The sequence below is a fragment of the Bemisia tabaci genome, chromosome 1 (assembly GCF_918797505.1).
Source record: "Bemisia tabaci chromosome 1, PGI_BMITA_v3".
Taxonomy (NCBI): Eukaryota; Metazoa; Arthropoda; class Insecta; order Hemiptera; family Aleyrodidae; genus Bemisia; species Bemisia tabaci.
In genome coordinates, this window is record NC_092793.1 from 91,095,211 (window position 1) to 91,110,550 (window position 15,340).

Below are 15,340 nucleotides of genomic sequence, written 5' to 3' on the forward strand. Positions count from 1 at the left end.
TTTTTCTTCCTCTTCTCTTTCTTTGGATAATATATATTTGAAGATGATTGATGGAATATTTAAGAAGGTATCATCTGATGGCAAAGTTACTAAAATTTGTTTTTAACTCACCATCGAACTGTCAAAATTTCCTAGAGCAACTGCCGCCAGCAACCTAAGTAGTGATTACTCCTGGAAGATAACAGACACAGTCAAACACGACACAGAGTTATTATTGTTTTTTTTTTTTTTTTTGTCATAGGTTTATTTTTTCTATTCTTTATCCCTTTATTCCCTTTTTTTATTCTTTATCCTCTTTCTCTTCTTATTCCTATTTTATCTATTTGTTTTCTCTTCCTTCTCTCTTTTCCCTTCCTCTCCTCCTTCATCACTTCTTTCTTCCTCCTCTATTTTTAATATTCTTCTTCTCCCGCTCCTTTTTCTTCTTTTTTTTCCTCTATTTTTTCTTCTCATATAAAGTTCAATTGAAATTACTTACCGATCAATAACCACATCCTCATGTCAGTCTTTGCGTTTAACTTAAAGCCTCCCGGGAAACTTTGTTCCCAATTTTGATTTGTTCTTTCCTGTCTTTGGCTTTAACAATTTAAATGTGAAAAGCACCCATGAAGCGGCATCTTGACAATGCTACGCACATTTGCCCATGACCAAAAATCGGATAATTTTTATCGGTGGTGATGTGTTTATGGAGCAGGAGGGGTGTGTGCTGTCTCCCACCGAAGTCAAGAGGATTTTTTTGTTTTAAAAAATGGTACTATATACCCGGAAAGAAAAGGAAAAGAAAATTCTAAGCTTATAATTTTAAAGAATTCCCTGATGTATAGAGCTTCCTTGCCTGGCTTGAACCCCCCCCCCCCCCCCCCCCGCTGGCAGTTCGTCACTCCATAAGCGGGTGAGGACCAAGCAAACACAGTGGAAAACCAGCTAATGGGTGAGAGACAGCAGGGCAGAGTGAGAATGAGGAGGATACTGCGATCGACCTATCGTGCATCAAAAGCCTGACTCTAGTTTTACGACCAAGAAAGCCGTTAATCTCGCCAGTCTCTTAGTGTTACTAACAATGAGTATGACAGGACCTGTCTAGTACCTACATAGTTGTTCTCATATTTGCGTGCTCAACTGGCGACTGAATTTGAATTTACCCTAATTTTTCGAACCGTAATTAAAAATTGTACACAGGTGCACAAATTCGTGCTGAGTAGTGTCACTGGGAGTAAGCTCAAAACTCTACAGCGTTATTGGTGAGGTTGGAACAGCAGCGACAATTTTAGCCTTAGAATTTTAACATGTAGTAGGATTTCATTCACAAGAAGTATTTGATTGCGACAGATTTACACCGATCAAGCCTGATTTGTGTTGAGGGAGTATGCCCACTCTTATTCTTCTATCCAAGCGAACATCCTGTTTCTCATTATGACCTGCTCCTTTTTAAATCCCCCTCCCCTATCCCACCCCCCTCCCCAACCATGAAAAAAGTAAGTTAACACGCCCAGAGAAATTAGTTCAACAACACAAATTGAGGTGTAGTATTTTCCAGGTGTTGCATAACATTTTGCATATCTCTCAAGATTGGACCAAACCAAGGAAACCATGTAAAGTATTAAATTTAAAATGTCTTTTACGCTGCCGAATGCACTTTTGAGCATTGGGGAAATTTTCTATCAAAGATAGAAGTGAGATATGACCGTGTCACATCAAGTCAATCAGTTGATTGATTTTCAAGTAATGGCACTTTGAATGCTTTATTTCAAATTTTCCGGAGAAATTGTGGAGAACGAAAGAAAAGTCAAAGTTATTTACGGACCCAGTGCTGTAAAAATTGTAGGATTTTCCTTACATCTGCTCAGCACCATAAAAAAAGAAAAAAGTATTACTGACTTGTGTAATCATTTTTGCATCTTTTATTTTAATGTAGGTTCAGTACCCACAAAGTAAATCATGTCGAATGAGTCAAGGAAGAGATTTACCCCCAGTTTCTGGTTCTATCATATGGGTTAAGCAGATAGATAGGCAATTGACAGCATATTTACGCAGAGTTGAAGATGTTCTAGGTATGTCTCATTTTGTTTTCTTTTGTGTGTGTGTGTGTGTGTGTGTGTGTGTGTGTGTGTGTGTGTGTGTGTGTGTGTGCACGTGCGCTATAAAATGTCTGCAGTACTATTCTCCATGATGATGTATCACTACGTATCAGGGAGCGGCAAGCACAAAGGCTATCCAGAAGCAACCAACAGTTTGCTAGGTTTGGCCATCCACTGCCAACTGGATGTGTTTATGCCAAAAAGAACTATGATGCCCGTAAACCCTATGCATATAGTTCCTTTAAGCATAATTCATAAGCATAAAATAGCATTCATAGCATAAAATAGCATAATTTATGCCAAAAAGAACTATGATGCCCGTAAACCCTATGCATGCATAAAGTTCCTTTTAGTATAAATTCGTCCTACTGTGCTAGCTATTAATGAAGGGTTTGTAGGATGTCATGGTTCTTATTTGTAGCTTTCAGATTTAAAGAGAAAAATTTATTTAGTTTATTTGTAAATAGTTCACTAACTTACAGTTATTTCACAAAAGCATGCAGTAAAATAAAAGTATACTAGTGAGATCCCATCGCCACCCAGTTTGTTGGAGAAGCATATGAATGCAAGTAGAGTATCAGTGTGAGCAAGTAGATAATCCGTTGAGCGAGTAGAATGTCTGTGTGATGCCCTCCAAAAACTGCTTGAATGTCTCTAAAGACAGCGTGACGTATGAAATGTTCAATTACTTCATCATGGTAATGTGTGTCTAATGCAAAATTCTAACTAGAGGTTTTCAATTGGTTGAATATTGTGACTTGCTTTGAAGTGTTTTCTAGTTGTTCCAAACTTCACTCATGTGAGAAGCTCTAATATGTAGGTATTAGAAACGCAGGCAACAGGGTTGAAAGTTATCATTGTAAATTTATTTTTCTTTTCACTTTATTTAAATTTACGTCAATAACATTTACCATAAAATCTTGTCGTACTAGCATTCAATTTAGTAACTTCTGATGCGACGACAATTTTCATCAGTCGTGTCATCATCCCTACTTTAACAATGAATTTTAGTTTTTCCTTGAAATGATGTCATCGCTGGGAACAAGCATTCGATTTAACCATGAATCAGTCAGTTGGTGAAAGGAAAAAGGCCTCTTTTCTCAACAAACTTCGGAAAAATTCCAGTCTTGAATATGTCATGATGATGTTGGGAATTGAACTTGGTTCTGTCTCATACATCAAACACAGTTCTCAACCACATTCGTGCAGCACACAGGAAGACTTGTTGCTTAAACTGCAAGGCATTGCTCCCGTGGAGCTGCCAAACGCATTGCCACCTGTTGGGAAGGCAGTATACGCGTTTGGTGGATCTCAAGAAGAATTAGAATGTGTTGTTACATTAAATCTAGGTTTTGACTCCTTAGGAATCTAAAATGGTTGTTACTTGGTGTGTCAACAAAGATCATGAAAGCAGAGTCCCAAGATTTCAAGCATGAATTCTGTGTAATGCCTCACCACAAGGAAATTTTCTCCTTTTTTGTACCTTTGAATTTCATGAAAGAATGTAAGACACACCTCCCCATGGCTCTCTCACAAACTGGTCTGTTTTGTAATGATGATTTACACATGAACCGTTCCTGTACCTTCCAAAGTGCCGAACAAACTCTCTGTATTCGAACTTTTTAGGTCAGAAAATGTTGGTGATAATGAATTTATTTTATTTTTATTTTTTAGGTAAAGGATGGGAAAATCATTTAGAGGGACAGAAATTGAAACATGACGGAGATAGTTTTCGGCTGAAGTTGAACACAGCTGATATATTCGATGATTGGGCAAGAAATGTACAGCAAAGAAACCTAGGAGTCTCAGGGCGTATTTTTGTCATTGAAAACACTCGCTCACGTTCTGGCAGAGCAAACGTTTTAAGACTGAAGGTACTAAGTTCTATTTTTAAATACCCAGTGTCAGTAACTCAGTAATGAGCAACTGTATTACAGTTAAGATATATAAATAAGGGTTTTTTGTCTACAACATTCTGCTCTATTCAGTTTTATTGTTACCTTATTGTGCTGATGAAACTTTTTACTTTTTCTGTAAAAGCTATCAATGGTGCAAAAGAGATTGTCTAATATCGCTTGAGTTAGAGTCAAAGATCACGATTAAAAGCGAGCAGAAAATACAAAATTGCAACTGGGTAACTAAACCTTGTAGGACCTCATGTACAGGACCTCAAATAATTAGTTGGCTTAAGTTGGAGGTATTGAAAACATACTATGTGACAAATATGAAAACGCGAGTACAGACCTTATAAATTGTGCACGAAGGAGTGAATTTTAGACATTTGATTTGCTCATTGTAATTTTTAATCGTTTGCACCCCAGTATTTTCCATCTATACATGTGTACCTCTAGTGCGCAACAGACCCATTTCATAATTTAGTAGACTTTCAACTTTCCATCTGAAAACTAAAATTAAGTTGTTCAGCTCATTATTATGATTGAAGGCTGATCACCAAATGGTATTATTAACTGTCTTTTAGTGTATCCATGTTGCGCAAAAATGTGTATATCTCCTTATTTGGTTTTATTGACTCGTTGCTTATTTTTATTGCAATGGCAGGTCAATTTTCATCCAGAGATAATCACCCTCTCCAAGGAAGTACGAAATCTAAAACATCTTGGCTTCCGAATTCCGTTGACAATTATGAACAAAGCTCATCTAGCTAATTCGTTATATCCATTTGCAATCTCATTAATAGAAAGTGTGAGAACTTATGAACGCACTCTGGAAAAGGTAAATTGTTTCTTTCACCTTGTCTTTTTACTCTCTATTTTAATCAGCAATTCTTATCTGTCAAGGAGGCACACTTTTGAGTATCCTAACAAAACAGCAGGGTCACTTCTTCCTTGCACCACCCTCTCACCTCCTTTCAAAGGCACTATTTCTGCAAGAAAGGTTCAATTTCGAGCCTTCTTTTTTTTGTTTTTTGTTCTCCACTTTGGCTGTGCCATCTCAGTCAAAAAATAATTAGGTAAAAGTTAAATTAGCTGATGCAAGTAATTATTTGCATGTCAACTGCACTACTTTCGTACTTCTCCTCAAATGTACTATTTTAACCTATATCATCATAAATAATAATCATAATTATTATTATACAGGGTGTCTCACAAAAAAGGAGCCACCTTGAATATCTGCCGAACGCGTCGGAATTTCGAAAAACGGTAAAAGACGTGTTCGTTTATATCGAGAGGGACACCTTTTGGCGTACTTGACATTTTCCCAAACTGCGGGAGGGGCAAGGGGGGTGCTTCACCAAGTCGAACTTTTCGAATGGCACCCCTACTTTTTTATTTCAGAAATCGATTCTACGCAAAAAAACAAGCCACACTGTGCAAATCGAATGTAAATTGGACAATTTTTCAGTGATTGGCAGAGGTTGAGACATTGTTTTCATGCTGTTTTCAAAAATTCCCCATGCCCAATAGAATTGCCGTGTCAAACTAAACTCTCCGCCAAAAAAATTCTTAAACATTGCACTTTCGTTTAAAAAAGAAAAAAAATCTGCTGCACTCGAAATCTGGAGCACGCGGAGCCCTTCTTTGCGACATTAAAGTTCGTTTTACCAAACATTTCCGAGAGGCGCTCATCGGCAGGGAGTAGTAAGTCTTAGACAAGAAATATTATTCTTTTTCCTGAAGAATAAGAAACCATGTCCATGAAGAAACAGCTAAGTAGAAAAACAACGCACTGCGGAAAAATAGCGTCCTTAGAAGTATTAAGGTCCGGCTCCAATCATTGAAATCCACCCCAAAAAGCTAATCCATTTGTTTTTCCACTTCCTGCCGCCTCCGATCGGGCTGAAAAAATTCATACGAACTCTTTGGATGAATTTATTTGACCCGTATTTTTTTGTTTTTTCCAACGCCCCCTAGAAACCCCCCAAAAAAATTCCGGAAAGTCTTGCTTTGAGCGCTCGAGTCTATATACGTAGTATAGCGACCGATTCTTATCAGTCGGCGGTGGCTCTGCGGTAGCGCGCTTGCCCGGTAGTCACAGCGGTCCCGGGTTCGAATCCCGGGCGCCGCGCCTACTTTTTACGACCGAATTTTATATTCTCACACATTTTCACATCGAATCCCATTTAATACAGTGGAACTTAAAACATCAATTAATTTACAACCATCATCAAACACAAATTGATCTACGATCAATAACTTCTTCAATTTGAAGTATAGATTTTTTTTGGGAGGGGGGGGGGGGGATACGCGCGCGATTATCTCGCCAATCACTGTACTTTTACATTAGCCGACGACCCGCTCCGCCCCCTCACATCAACATATTTCTCCCGATCACCCGTATGCGTCATGATTTTTCCCGTCATTATCCACAAAATAATAATGAAAAATTACTTCGAACATTCAAATTAAAAATGCTGCTGTAGGATCACAAAACTCACCGGCAAACTCTGTTCCGTCGAAAGGGGTTTTCGAAACGAGGTGTTGTTGCCCATTCTCCGATCCTTTTCAAGGTATACGTCGTAAGGTCGTCCTCTCACATAAGAAATGCCTCAACGAGAGGGTCTCATTCCCGGATATCCAATGCTGTCTAGTCTTGTGAGAAGGGTGGGAGGGGGGGGGGGGGGCTCTAGAAAGCGGAAAAATTATCAGACGTATTCTATGTACGCGTCTTTTTGCTTCTTACTGTATCGCTCGCGCTCTGGATTTCAGCAAGATCATAATCTTGCTATCATAATAGCATCTTTCAGAGATGGGTTTCTGATCCGGTTTTCTCGGTCTATCTGATTGCTCTAAAGAAATGTATGCTGTCATAATGTTTGGGTCTCTCAAAATTGTGTCGATACTTCCCGAGATAGAGATGTACACGGAAAATCACAATGATAAAACTGTTATTTTTCTCATTTGGAGAATGATCAAGATCTTCAGTATCCATCAAAAGACGTTGACGGTCGCAATGTCGTCTTTTCCGGATAGTGGACCTTCTTGTTCGTACGATGTTGTGAGTAGCAGTTCGGTATTTTCACCAGTTTTGAAAGACCCCCCTCTTCATAGTGGAATTAACGGAGTTAGTTGTCGCGAAATTTCGGACGGATTTTTTTATTGTGAAAAAATCTTGCGGGATCGGCAAGTTGTTACAGGCTGTGCAGAAAAAGGGCACTTTTCCGGAAAATCGCAACTTATAGGCCAGAAACTTGCCGAAAAGTTCATAGAACTTTTAAACGAACATCAGTTTTACGAGGAATCTGAACTTTTCCTCGAAAATGAAGCCATGGACGTCGAAAACGACACCGCGTACGATAATAGTGACCGCGAAAATGAAACGGATAATTCCTCTAGTGATGACCCTCATTCAGACTACGAGGAGGAACAATTTTCATCGTCGGATATTGTTCCTTTTTCGGTTAAAAAAAAAGTAGTGGACCTATCCAGAGCGCATCCCAAGTGGAGTTTGAATACTCTTAAAAAACATTGTTCCGCGCTAAAAAGTGATAGACAATTGCGTTTGTGGAAATCGCAGGTAGATGAAGGGCAATCTTCATTACGCGAAAGTTTTGCTGCCATAAGTGACTACACATATAATCAATTTAAGATGGCCCGCGCAGCCCGACGGCCAGTCACTAATCGCAATATTCGACAGTGGGCAATAGAAGCCGTGGAAACTTTGGCGAACCGTAAGAATTTTCGTTTCTCAGCATCCCAATCGTGGGTCGATGATTTTAAGCGAAAGCGAAGGATCCGACAACGAAAAGTGACGCGCTATTTAAAATCGAAAAATGAATTAGATGAAGCCGAAATATCGAAACGTTGGACTAATTTTGTCAGTGCAACCCGACAAGCAATGAGTGATTACGACCCGGACTTTATTTTAAATACGGATCAAACCGGGTGTGAATATCGGTTCAAAGTAGACCGCACCCTATCTGAACGGGGCGAAAAGTGCACGGAAGTTTTTTTAGGGGACTTTAATAAAGTTACTCACTCATATACGGCTCAATACTGTATCACTGCGTCAGGTAAATTATTACCTAAAGTGTTCCTTTGCATGCAGGAGGCAGGAGGTGTTTTCGGGCCCCGCGTACAAATTAAAGTGAACGATCTGGTCGAAAGGTACGGCAATGTTTACGTGACAGCTTCAAAGTCGGGGAAACTTACGAAAAATCACGTTGAGCTTTTTTCGGAGCATATTATTGCACCTTATGTGCAAGAAAATCGTTTTCTGCTAATTTTAGACTCGTGGGGTGGCCAAACCAACGAGGATTTATTTGATCCCTACTTCGCGGATGAAAACGGCGAACCCTCTTGTGCGATAGCAGTTATACCTCCCCTGTGCACGAAGTATTGTCAACCCTGTGACGTTACATTTTTCCGGCAAGTGAAACAAATCCTTAAAAAAATGCAAAACTGTGAGGTGCTTTTTAAGGAGAGGCGGGAGCTGACTTCGAGGGAGGATTCAATCAAACTGCACTCCATTGTTCACCACCAGCTCTCTTCACCATCCTTCACCAATCTAATAAAATATGCTTGGTCGACACCAGGATACACGGATGACCGCATATTTTTCAGCACAGTGAATGAAGTGTGTTTCCCTGAGGACGTTTTCCGTCAAAAGTGCTGCGTGGGAAATTGCGAGAAATGTGCGTTTATACGGTGTGCGCGATGTTACAAGTGCGTCTGTTTTACTTGCTTTTACGACGCATTCCATCCCGAAAGTTGCACCTAATTTTTTTTTTTTCTAATTTTTCTCTCTCTTTCGTTCTTTTTTTTTTTATATATATTTTGCACTCTTTTATTTTCTATTTTTTTTCCTGTTATGGTGAAGAAGGGCTCATCGAGTTTTTTATGGATTGTGCTGCGAGGATGGGCAACAACATCTCCTTTCGAAAACCCTTGCCGGTGAGTTTTGTGATCCTACAGCAGCATTTTTAATTTGAATGTTCGAAGTAATTTTTCATTATTATTTTGTGGATAATGACGGGAAAAATCATGACGCATACGGGTGATCGGGAGAAATATGTTGATGTGAGGGGGCGGAGCGGGTCGTCGGCTAATGTAAAAGTACAGTGATTGGCGAGATAATCGCGCGCGTATCCCCCCCCCCCCCTCCCAAAAAAAATCTATACTTCAAATTGAAGAAGTTATTGATCGTAGATCAATTTGTGTTTGATGATGGTTGTAAATTAATTGATGTTTTAAGTTCCACTGTATTAAATGGGATTCGATGTGAAAATGTGTGAGAATATAAAATTCGGTCGTAAAAAGTAGGCGCGGCGCCCGGGATTCGAACCCGGGACCGCTGTACTACCGGGCAAGCGCGCTACCGCAGAGCCACCGCCGACTGATAAGAATCGGTTGCTATACTACGTATATACACTCGAGCGCTCAAAGCAAGACTTTCCGGAATTTTTTTGGGGGGTTTCTAGGGGGCGTTGGAAAAAACAAAAAAATACGGGTCAAATAAATTCATCCAAAGAGTTCGTATGAATTTTTTCAGCCCGATCGGAGGCGGCAGCTTGGGAAGTTCCCCTTGTTAGCTGTTTCTTCATGGACATGGTTTCTTATGCTTCAGAAAAAAGAATAATAATTCTTGTCTAAAACTTACTACTCCCTCCCGATGAGCGCCCCTCGGAAATGTTCAGTAAAACGAACTTTAATGTTGCAAAGAAGGGCTCTGCGTGCTCCAGATTTCGAGTTCAGCAGATTTTTTTTTTTATCGAAAGTGCAATGTTTAAGAATTTTTTTGGACAGTCCGTTTTTTATGTAAGTTGTACTTAGTGTGCTTGTCACGGTGATTTATGGTATTATATCAGATGAATGATAGATGCAAAGGAAAGCTAGGCCGATTTTCGTGTGTATGTGCTATTTTCGTTCTAATTGATTGATGAAATAACCAATAAGGAAATGTCATAGGAAGAGCGAGGATGATCTCGAGTTAGGTTGGGTTAGATCATTGAGAAATCCCGTGTCGATGTTATCGTATCTTTTCTGATTACTTCCTTTCGAAAGCAACAGGGTTTTCATATGACATCAACCTTGGTTTCCCAATAACTTTATTAAAAGTCGTTTTTAATAACATCGTTCGAAAAGTTGACGTCTAAGATTTCTTCAAGGACGTCATTATTGGACGTTTTCGATATTGACTGAAATGACCAGATTTGACCTGAATGATCGAAATGCTCCCATAATATTGCATCTTTGGCAACCCTATTAATGATGACTTTTAGAAAGCCCACTAATGATATCATTAGGATAACAAGGATAGCGTTATACAAACCCTCCTCCCCCCCCCCCTCGTTTGACGTAATTAGGGATGCATTTGGTGATGTCAGCAACAGGGTTGCCAAGAAAGCAATATGAGGGATACCATTCGGTCATGCAGCTCAAATCTGGTCATCTCTATCATTTTCAGAAACATCCAATAATGATGTTGATTTTAGTTTTTGTTTAGTTTAGATTGGCTTTAGTTTTATTTGTGACAGAGGTTATGAGAGAAAAAGGGTTATTCAAAATCGGCGATTTTGAGGATTTTACCCGGAGTCGGATATGTTGTTCCCTATTACAAGACACGCCTTTTTCCGGCATTAGCAAGTTCCCTCAAATTTTTTCCCGTGCGCTACAGCGTTGCAAAATTTTAAACGCGAAAATTCCGTAAATGACATTAATATTGAGCTGTGAAGTTGCGGTTTGAACGAAAATTCTCTAAAAATTGCACTTTATAAAGATATTTTTATGCTTATAATGTCCTATTAATTTTAACATGCATTGTTGCCAATTTTTCGATTTTTAAATTCATCAATTGTTACAAATCCGCAATTATCAAAGAAGGGCTCTAATTTGATTTGAATAAAAAGTTGTGTGATCGATAGTTCGTTTGATTCTGCATCCATCGATATATTATACCTCGCATGGACATTTTTTGTTCGCGAGACATGACCATTTTTGTAAACAACTTTTCAGAGCGACGACACTTGATGAGTCCAGGCAGATAGACATTTTAGCCTACAATTATATATTCTTAATATTATATGTAAAGATGCAATAGTTTTTCGTTACACTCTTTGTAATTTTTGTCCTCAGAATCATTCCCTCAGTCGGAAAAGGAGAAATTTGCAGGACAAAAACCGCCAAAAGCGTAGATTTTGATGCTTTTTTTCAGTTTTCCGCTTGTCGCATGTTTAACTTTGTTGTGAGCAGAAAACATCGCATTCAGTTTGTTGCAAATTTAACGAGTTTCATCTTTAATAATAACCAATTTTGTCGTCAGATCAACCCCTGGCAAGTCACAGGCCATAATCCGCCAAATAGGCCGATTTTGAGCCATTTTTGCCAAATTTGGCAGCTTTGCGCGACAATCCCTGGCTGAAAAGTTAAAATTCGGATTCAACGTCAGAAGTTACATTGGATGCCGTGGAATTAAGGCTACCTGGTGTTTTTGTAGGCTAAAATTGTCTATCTGCCTGGACTCATCAAGTGTCGTCGCTCTGAAAAGTTGTTTACAAAAATGGTCATGTCTCGCGAACAAAAAATTTCCATGCAAGGTATAATGTATCGGTGGATGCAGAATCAAACGAACTATCGATCACACAATTTTTTATTCATATCAAATCAGAGCCCTTTTTTGATAATTGCGGATTTGTAACAATTGATGAATTTAAAAATCGAAAAATTGGCAACAATGCATGTTAAAATTATTAGGACATCAGAAGCATAAAAATATCTTTATGAAGCGCAATTTTTAGAGAATTTCTGTTCAAACGGCAACTTCACAGCTCAATATTAATGTCACGTACGGAATTTTCACGTTTCCAACTTGGCAACGCTGTAGCGCGTGGGAAAAATTTTGAGTGAACTTGCCAATGCCGGAAAACTTGTGATAGGGAACAACATATCCGACTCCGGGTAAAATCCACGAGGGGGGCAAAATCCGCGAGGGAGCAAAATCCACGAGGGAGCAAAATCCACGAGGGAGCAAAATCCACAAGGTAGCAAAATCCATGAGGAGGCAAAATCGCCGATTTTGAATAACCCTCTTTGTAGTTGAGTGCAAGGTAAGAATCTAGTGCAAATTACATTAGTAGACCATACAATTTGAAAAATTCTGCACAATTGTGGGAATGCTGTAATTCAATTTTAGCTGTTTTATAATTGTTGGATAGTCTTTAAAAAAAACCCAAAAAAATCTACGTTGTGTTAACGTATCGTTAGAAAGGAGAGGAAGGGGGAAAAAAACAAACTAAGAAGTGGCCCAAATATTGTACGTAACAAGGTGGAGAAATGGTGCTGGGTCCACACCATCTCGCGGGGAAATCAAAGTCAAGAAATTCCAAAAATTATAATTAGAGTCAAAAATTAAATTTCTCTAACTCTAATGAGGACCAGTACAAATTGGGGCGGGGGGGGGGGGGAGTGTTCAGCTTAGGCAGTTTGCATTGGAATACTAAGTTAGAGTCACGGCGAGAGATCTATACTGGGTTAGGCCTTTTTAGACCTCATCAGCAGATCACATTCGTCAGTGAACCGAACCTAACATGCCGCAAAATCCAAGACGGCATCAAAACGCCCCCCCCCCCCCCCCCAGTTTTGTACTGGCACTCATTAGAGTTAAAGACATTTTATTTTTGACTCTTAACTATAATTTTTGGAACTTCTTGGCTTTGATTTCCCCGCGAAATGGTGTGGACCCAGCACCATTTCCCCACCTTGTATCATTAGATTTGGGTACTATTATCTACAAATATTTCTCTTCAATTTTCAGTCAGTACTTTAGAAATTTTAGTTCTATGACTCTACCAGGCTATTTTTAATCCGGACAGTTGAGATTTCATTGTAGCAGGATCCTTTACTCACTGTTAAATAATGTTAATGTTTGCATTAGCTGACCAATAGGATATCAATCAATCCACTTACCGCTACCACTAATGATGCTCAACAGGTAGAATTACTTCACCTCCATGATAGTATTTCATTTTTGCTTCGCTTTTTCCTCTCTATTGTTTTCACTCTAATAAGCATGTATAAGTGGACGTTTCTAAAATTCATCTTGATTTTTGATGTGACCCCTTTCCTGATCAGAGAGTCTCGGAAGGTAATTCCTTTAATAATCTTTTTTAATAAAAAAGCGATTGCTGCATTGTTACAAATGGAGGAATGTATTTTCAGAATTTTATCATTGCTTTACTTTTTCAGCAATTTCATTAAAAAGCTCCTTTTATCCTTCTAATTCTTGTATATATTATTGTCTTTGCCCAAACATGCAGTGAAAAAACTTGGAGGATTTTCATTCTTTTGGTCAAAAATCAAAGCAAATAGCTGTATGTGTATCAGACATCATTGTAATGTAATTTACAAATATCGATTTTAGTTAATTTCCCAAAATGTTCAGGAGGGCCAGAAATGTGATTTTGGGTGAAAAGAATTATTATTATTAGTAGGGGGTCCGCCTCCTGACCGCTCTGCGGTCCCACCTGTGGAAATTTGTCTCACAGCTAGCTTAATAAGAATTATTGAGAAAGTTCAAAGAAATGCAATGCAGCTTAAAAATTGAAACCACATCAGCATGATTATGGGCAGAGGATTGAACAATCGGACTACATTCTTCAACAAGAAGCTGATATTTTAGGCTAATTTTCAGTTTAGAATCAACGTATGTCCTATTAATGCTCCTAGGCAGACAGGTAGTGCTTCTTATTTCTTTTCTTGTTCTCCACTTTCCTCTTCTACCTCTCCTCCTTCCTTTCCTTGCTTTTTTTCCTCCTGTTGTAATCTTCATTCTTGTTTTCCTTCTTATTCTCTTCACCTTTTTTTTTTGGTCTATTTTTTCGTTTTCCTCTCGTTATTATGTCTCTTTTTTCCTCCTTCCTTTCTCTCCCACCTCTTCTCTTACCTCTCCTTTTTTAGTCGTGCGGCGAAGCCGTATAGACTCTAGGTTTCGCCGGAGGCTAAAAAGTGTCCACACTTTTAGGCTAAGTCCAAGAGGAGAATTTTCGAGGAACCAAGTAACATATGAGGTATTGATATCGGTGATGTTACATGTTAGATGTTGTTGTTAGTTGTTACATGTGCGAGGAATTTGCAATTTGACTGTTGATTCTTGTATAAAAGTTCGCGAGGAACACAAATGGTGCCACTGGTTTTCTCTGAAATCATCTTCCATGCTCAAAAAACCTCTCAAGTTGAGGCCAAAATGGAGGGGATATCCCACCCTACCCTGAGAGTCCACGTCTACATGAAGACAAATTCTCCATGCAAAGATAGGGAGCAAATACATTAGCAGGGTTGCCGTGTATTCAGTTTTGGAGTCCCCAGATAAATTGGTAGCCCTGTCAAAGTATTAGCTCCCTATCTTTGCATGGAGAATAGGTCTTGATCTAGGCTTTGACTCTCAGGGTAGGGTGGTATATTCCCTCCATTTTGGCCTTAACTTGAGTGCTTTTTTTGAGCTTGGGAGATGATTTCAGAGAAAACCAGTGGCACCATCGTGTTTCTCGTGACTTTTTACACAAGATTCAACAGTCAAATCGCAAATTCCTCACACATGCAACATCTCCATTATGCCAAATGGAATTTCTGATCATTTAGCCATGGTTTGGTAGCGTTTAGCAATCAACTGTGACCATAATGTAAAGAACCCACACAGGTGCCTTTCGGCGGAATGTCGCCCTATGGCATTCTTTATCATCAAGTCACTGTTGAACATTTACTGTTAAATAGCGATTAGCAACCAAGTATAGCCAAAATTTCCAGAACTCATACTTCAGATGTTCAAAGAGTGTTAACATGTGTCGCCAAATGGAATTTCTGATCATTTAGCCATGGTTTGGTAGCGTTTAGCAATCAACTGTGACTATAATGTAAAGAACCCACACAGGTGCCTTTTGGCGGAATGTCGCCCTATGGCATTCTTTATCATCAAGTCACTGTTGAACATTTACTGTTAAGTAGCGTTTAGCAACCAAGTATAGCCAAAATTTCCAGAACTCATACTTCAGATGTTCAAAGAGTGTTAACATGTGTCGCCAAATGGAATTTCTGATCATTTAGCCATGGTTTGGTAGCGTTTAGCAATCAACTGTGACTATAATGTAAAGAACCCACACAGGTGCCTTTCGGCGGAATGTCGCCCTATGGCATTCTTTATCATCAAGTCACTGTTGAACATTTACTGTTAAGTAGCGTTTAGCAACCAAGTATAGCCAAAATTTCCAGAACTCATACTTCAGATGTTCAAAGAGTGTTAACATGTGTCGCCAAATGGAATTTCTGATCATTTAGCCATGGTTTGGTAGCGTTTAGCAATCAACTGTGACT

At 39.1% G+C, this 15,340-nt stretch overlaps 2 protein-coding genes across 2 annotated transcripts in view; both read left to right on the forward strand.

The window, feature by feature from the left end:
• Dhc64C (dynein heavy chain, cytoplasmic) overlaps positions 1 to 15,340 on the forward strand; it is a 196,692-nt gene that overhangs the window by 21,732 nt on the left and 159,620 nt on the right. The window contains 3 exon segments of the mRNA XM_072306491.1: positions 1,916 to 2,051; positions 3,753 to 3,952; positions 4,638 to 4,811. Of these exon segments, the coding sequence (XP_072162592.1) occupies positions 1,916 to 2,051; positions 3,753 to 3,952; positions 4,638 to 4,811 (510 nt within the window).
• LOC140226064 (uncharacterized) lies at positions 7,159 to 9,568 on the forward strand. Its single transcript, XM_072306510.1, has one exon. The coding sequence runs from the start codon at positions 7,305 to 7,307 to the stop codon at positions 8,754 to 8,756; it is 1,452 nt and encodes a 483-aa protein (XP_072162611.1). The 5' UTR covers positions 7,159 to 7,304; the 3' UTR covers positions 8,757 to 9,568.